The sequence below is a fragment of the Cibotium barometz genome, chromosome 14 (genome assembly GCF_041138505.1).
Source record: "Cibotium barometz isolate CiBa-2024 chromosome 14, ASM4113850v1, whole genome shotgun sequence".
Classification (NCBI taxonomy): Eukaryota; Viridiplantae; Streptophyta; class Polypodiopsida; order Cyatheales; family Cibotiaceae; genus Cibotium; species Cibotium barometz.
In genome coordinates this window covers 52,534,575-52,540,574 of record NC_141059.1, presented here as the reverse complement: position 1 = coordinate 52,540,574, position 6,000 = coordinate 52,534,575, and the positions used below count along the sequence as shown (strand labels likewise).

General features: G+C 46.6%; 1 protein-coding gene across 1 annotated transcript in view; it reads right to left on the bottom strand.

Annotated features, from left to right (window-relative positions):
• Positions 1–285: 285 nt before the first annotated feature.
• LOC147632176 (uncharacterized) overlaps positions 286–6,000 on the bottom strand; it is a 66,415-nt gene continuing 60,700 nt past the window's right edge. Inside the window, exons 7-9 of the mRNA XM_086808813.1 lie at positions 1,206–1,278; positions 878–970; positions 286–803 (exon numbers count right to left, since the gene is read on the bottom strand). Of these exons, the coding sequence (XP_086664939.1) occupies positions 642–803; positions 878–970; positions 1,206–1,278 (328 nt within the window). The 3' untranslated portion in view covers positions 286–641. The remainder of the gene's footprint in view (positions 804–877; positions 971–1,205; positions 1,279–6,000) is intronic.

The following is a 6,000-nucleotide window of genomic DNA, read 5'->3' as shown; positions in this document are numbered from 1 at the left end:
GATCGTTACATAGACTCCTCCGAGGAGGAAAAGGCAACTGAGTTTCATTGTGCTGTTACTGAAGGTGAGTTTAATCCCCATCCCTTCGTGCAATGACATAGGCTGATGCCGTCATGATTTGATTGGCTTTTCACTACAGTTAGCACCCTGGTTTGCAATAAAGAGTCAGCCAAGGACACACACATCTCTAACATCAGCATCACTATCAATGAATAGCTAAAAATAAAGCTTTTACAAAAGCAACCCAAAAAGAAGGGACCAGTGAAGTAACAAACATGTGCCTAGTTTTGTGCAAAAACCAGTGATAAATTTACACATTTCTTATAACATTCAAGAGGAACAATGATAAAATAATAATGGAGGACTCGACAGAAACCCCATTCGTCGATTGCAAGGGATCTGGAGAGATGGATTGCAAGGGGTTATTCACTGTTGGGGCCTCTCATGTCCCAGCCTTCTTGATTGAGGTACTGTGTATCTTTACTTACAGAGTGGGGATCTCCATAGATTTCCTAGGGTTTTTCCATGCTTTCCCATTAATGTAGCACAAGCCAGCCTGCTGCTGAGATGGTAAAGACCTTTGCCAGTGATATATATTTGTTTGGCATATCCACAAGCACGACAATGCAGATGATAGTCAATCAAGCCTCTGCACCCACAACTGCAGCAGCTCCTACATTATCTTCATCTTCACTCCTTTTCTCCGTACTTGGTCCTTGTCCAGAAGACTTTCCTTTATTAGGTGCCAATACCATGGACATGCTTCTTCCATCTTTGGTTAGCTTGCTTTCAATAATTGCTTCCTAAAAACATGAAAATGTTAAGGAAACAAACGGATTGCAAAGGAAAAAAACAGCATTTTCAAAAGTCTATGTACCTCGCCAAGGTCTTCTTCAAATCGTTCAAAAAGCTTGAGGCCGAGGTCCTTGAACTCTAACTCTCTTCCCTTGAACTGAACAATTAGTTTTACCTGCACATAGACAATGTTATTTGTGGGTTGTTTATGTTTATGTGTGGGCATGGGGCTAGGTGCACACACGCACGGACTTGTGGGTGAGTGGGTATGAACTTACCTGACAGATGAAATCCATACCCTTGCAATAAAATATATTTGCGGAAACTCTCAAACTTCAAAACAAATACATCAAAAAACATCAAAGAGCTGAGCTTTTGTTTATTCCACAGTTGGAGAAAAGAACAGGCACCTTGTCTCCATCTTTCAGAAATCTCTGAGCAGACCTTAGACGAACGCCATAATCGTGGACGTCAATATTGTACCTGAAATCTGTTTTAGAACCTCTCTCTCTCTCTCTCTCTCTCTCTCTCTCTCTCTCTCTTTTATTTTCCATTCCATGATAAGATATGCCATGGACATTATTGTATCGGTCTCGTAGGCCCATTGCATCTTTAGTAGACACTTAATATATCTTTCTATCTTTCTCTCTCTCAAAACTTCAAAGGATGGCTTCATCGAGGCAATAGAGTATCTTCACAAACACACTTCGCATGCCATAAGGATTGCCATCGGCCAGTTGAGGGTATCCTCCCACTACCTTTGGCTTCATCGAGGCAGTAGAGTATCTTCACAAACACACTTCGCATGCCATAAGGATCGCAATCGGCCAGTTGAGGGTATCCTCCCACTACCTTTGGCTTCATCGAGGCAGTAGAGTATCTTCACAAACACACTTCGCATGCCATAAGGATCGCAATCGGCCAGTTGAGGGTATCCTCCCACTGCCTTTGGATTGAGTCTGGGAGAGTTGAGGGCATTGCATTGGAGGCATGGATATGCAGGTTACACAGGACTGGAGAGATTGAGATGGACGAGCATTACATATGCAGATGCCCAAGTCATTTCAATGCCTATTCCGAGATGGTTTTGGCCCCCTCCCATGGGTTATGCAGAGATCAGAGATGTTTAGGCTGGTACTTGGAGCTTTGCCATCATCCGAAGACTCTGACAAGATAGCACTTTCGGAGGCAGGATCAGTAGGAAACGTTTTGGACCTCCATTTCAGTCTTTTCTAGGCCCCACCAGGCAACCACAGCGACCACCACCCACGCTTGCCCCAAATAGAGAAAGCACAGACATCACAGATGAGCCCGCAACCAACTGGCACCACGCACCTGTGGATACACAAGAGAGGACACATTCTCTCCAGTGAGCCAAACGTCCCTATCTTCGGAGATCCAGACCCTCCACCTGCCAGCTGCAGATTCAAAACATCATCAAACACCATATAGATCAGGAGGAGGATGACATCTGAAGAGCTTTGACCCTCTTCATTGTATACACGGGTCCAAGTAGTGCATGGACCATTTTCTTTGTAGATGTTTCTTTTTTTTCATGTCTCTAACATCCAGTTATTCGTGGATCATATGTACTAATTCTTAGTCTCATACACCCTCTTGAATCTTTTATAGATGTTTCATACTCTCTCTCACAGGCCTGACCCTCTTTCTGCCCTGAGATTGGTACTGCGGTGAGGAGAGATCACAGGATAATCATCTGCTATCTGGATATTTCTTTCATTTCCTTTTCAGTTCTTCCGTGGCTCAGTATTACCCATAGTACCATTGTATTACTTATGGTCTCATAGACCCTTTTGGTGTCTTCGATAGTCGTTAATAGCACTTTCTTTCTTTCTTTCTCTCATGGAGAAGGATGGTACTATTATTGGATGAGGCTCCACCCCAATGTACATATAGGCACCCTTTATTAGCCACATAGCTACATGTATTACTTTCGAGTCTCGACACATGTTCATAGCATAGGTAGCTGGTTTCTTTCTCAATTCTTCAGCTTTCCACATGGATCAGTATTTTCATGGAGCTATTGTATTACTCTTTGGTCACATAGACCCTTTGGGTCTTTTGAGGACGTTAATATAAACTTTATTTCTCTCATCAACCTCCACCCCAGCCATATAACAACAGTCAATCCCACACAAGTCACTGCAGCAGCAGTACAGTCAGGAATCAGCTATACAAGGTAAAGGCAAAAGCCGACAAGAATGGAGTTATTGTTTCTAACCCCCCCAGGAGAGAACTATCGCCACAGATTTTTTTCATTTCCTCCTCATGGGCGCCCCATTATCCCCACAGGTGATGGACATGCGCGAGAGGGTCTAGCGGCACACGAGAGAGGTGGTTCCTCCTCCTCTACAGTCCTTATTGACTCCCTTCACAACAGAGGAGCTGGCGGAGGCATTGACGGCTCTCCCTAGGGGTAAATGCCCGGGGGGCGATGAGCTTCCAGTTTCTTTCTTTCTTTGCTACTGATATCTCATGGAAGGCGGCTTCGAGCAGCCTTCAATGAGATTATGATCACAGGTGCCATGCCAAAGAGGCTTTCAAAGGGTTTGATACACTTGATTCCTAAGGAGGGTGGTGACAGATTGGAGATCCGGCAGTGGTGACCCATCACCCTTCTCGGGACCGCCTACAAGATCTTGGCCAACACCATCAGCCGGAGACTTCAGCCTTTCCACTCTGACTTGATCCATGACACTCAGACAAAGTTTTGTTCAGGATCAGAGCATTCTGGACAACATCTTCACTTTCTAGGAGGTGGCAGCTCCAGCAAGGCTGCGGCAGCAAGACCTCATAGTGCTCCTAGACTTTGAGAAAGCTTATGATAGGGTTGATTGGAGCTTTGTGGAGGGCACGATGCACCAAATGGGGTTCCCAATGGAGTGGATCCGTGGTGTTTCGGGACTTTACTCAACCTCTCACAGTCAGGTTCTCATTCAGGGAGCCCGAGGCGACAGATTCCCCTTTCTCGCTCGGTCCGACAGGGCTGTCCTCTTGGACCTTACCTTTTCCTATTCGTCGCCGAGGCCATGAGCAGTTTCCTCTCCGCTCAAGAGACGGGACTCCGGGGATTGCGTCTCCACCTCCGTGCTTAGGAGGAGCTGCTAGACTCAGAGTCTGCAAATGACACAGGAGCATACCTACCCGGAGATGTTGGGAATCTCCAGAGATTTGCTGAGGCGATTGAGATCTTTTGTCGTGCATCAAGAGCGCAGATCAACTGGCACAAGTCGTGTGGTTTCTGGGTAGGCTCTGCACTTGCCCCGACTTGGCGACCAGTTCAGGCTTTCCATGGATCTCGAGGGGCACTCCAATCTCCACTCCACTACCTAGGATGCCAAGTGGGCATCGATATCTCTCCGGAGCAGCAACTCGCCCCTCCTCGTCTAGCATTCAAAAGAAGCTTTTGTACCGGAGCTCTGCGAGGCTATCTTTAGCTAGTCGAGTGGTGGTGGCAAACCAAGTCCTCCTTGCCACCATGTGGTACATTACTTCCTGTTGGGCCTTCTCCCAAGCATACATTGGTCAGGTACAGCCGTTGATTTGGAACTTCTTGTGGGCCAGCAGTGATGGGAGCCTGGAGAGTGATCGTTCAGCCGCGATACTACAGAGGGGGCCTAGGCATCATTGACCCCTCCATTTAGAGCCGTGCCTTGCTAGGCAAACTGATTGTTAGAGGACTCCTTCCCGGTGGAGAGCCTTGGAAGGACTTTGTCACCAGCCTGGACATTTCCCTGTATGAAAGGGGTCTGGTGGACTCCGGAATGCCTAAATATTTGGAAAGTACAAGCTTTGGGAATGGGGGATTATCCTAGAATACAAAGGACCACACTCCTAAAATTTAGGAGAGTTGCTATTTTTAGCCCGACTCCGATGGAAATTCTGTTCGCGTCATTACATCTGGAATTGAGCAGATACCAAGAGTTGGCAGAGTGCCTATGACAGAATGTCTACCAGTTGGGATATTTTTAGAGGTAAAGATTATGGAAGGACCCATCTCTTAGATTGGGACATGTGGCAAGAAAGTGGACCAAAGTGAGACAAGTGGCCTGACACTTGTTAGAAAATGGATCAAAATGAGACAAGTGGCCTCACACTTGTCACTTCAGCTATTGTGTGGCTCTCCACTTGTCATTGTAGCCTTCTCTTGCCATTTTAGCTCATGGGAGGCCCAAATCTATAAATTGGAGCCCTCTCTCTTCATTAATGAAGGCTCTCTCTTGCTGCACACTAGCCTCTACCACCGTTGAAGGCTTCTCTAATGATGGCTACTCTCTTTCTCTCTCTCTTGAAGGCTGCCCATGAAGAATACCGGCTGCTGCTGGGGACTGTTTTGGAGGCTTCCATCGCGAAGAAATACTGAAGGCAAGGCTTCTGTACTTGCTGTACTTGCTGTACCGCACACCATACCGGCTGTACCAGCCACTGTACCTGCTGTACCAACCACTGTACTTGCTGTACCAGCTTCTGTACTTGCCGTACCTGCTGTACCAACCATTGTACCTGCTGTACCAGCTGAATGGAGAGTTGTACTTGCTGTACTAGCTCTATTGCATGAAGACCCGTGGTTTTTGGGGAAGAATCAGTACCCACACGGAGGTATATGGATTACATTGATGGCTCGGCATTTCTACAGCCTATGTTCCGGCTTGGTAGCCTTGTGTTGGGCTGTGCTATGGCATTTGTATAGGGATAATCCGGCATCTCCCGTGGGGAGTGTAAGGCCCTCAAAGCTTGTACATGATATTATTCTCCTTGGGTAATAAAATACTCCAAGGGGGGGGGTCGGCCCATTCCGGCCTCTATGCGGTGTCACACGTGCAAGCTCCATTTGCAGCATTTGTGGATGTTTTGTCCAGCTTTATGTTTTATGCAAAGTGATGATGGATATGTGTTAAGGCTGTGGCCATGTTTAAATGTTTTAATATGCATTGATGGTATCAACAAGTGTGTCAAAGGCCCTAGTCCCCCGGGCACCCGCCGCCGCGAGTTACATTGGTATCAGAGCATAGGCTTTCTTGGAAGTTGGAAGCAGAGGCTTCCTTCTATCAATAAGGAAGAGAAAAGATCTCGAGTGGGGACCACACTTACCATCATTGCTATTAAGCATGGCCAGCCACTTCAGAGCCTATGAAGCAAGAGCATGAGCAATAGACAGCTTGGTCTAAGGATTTATGAATTCAC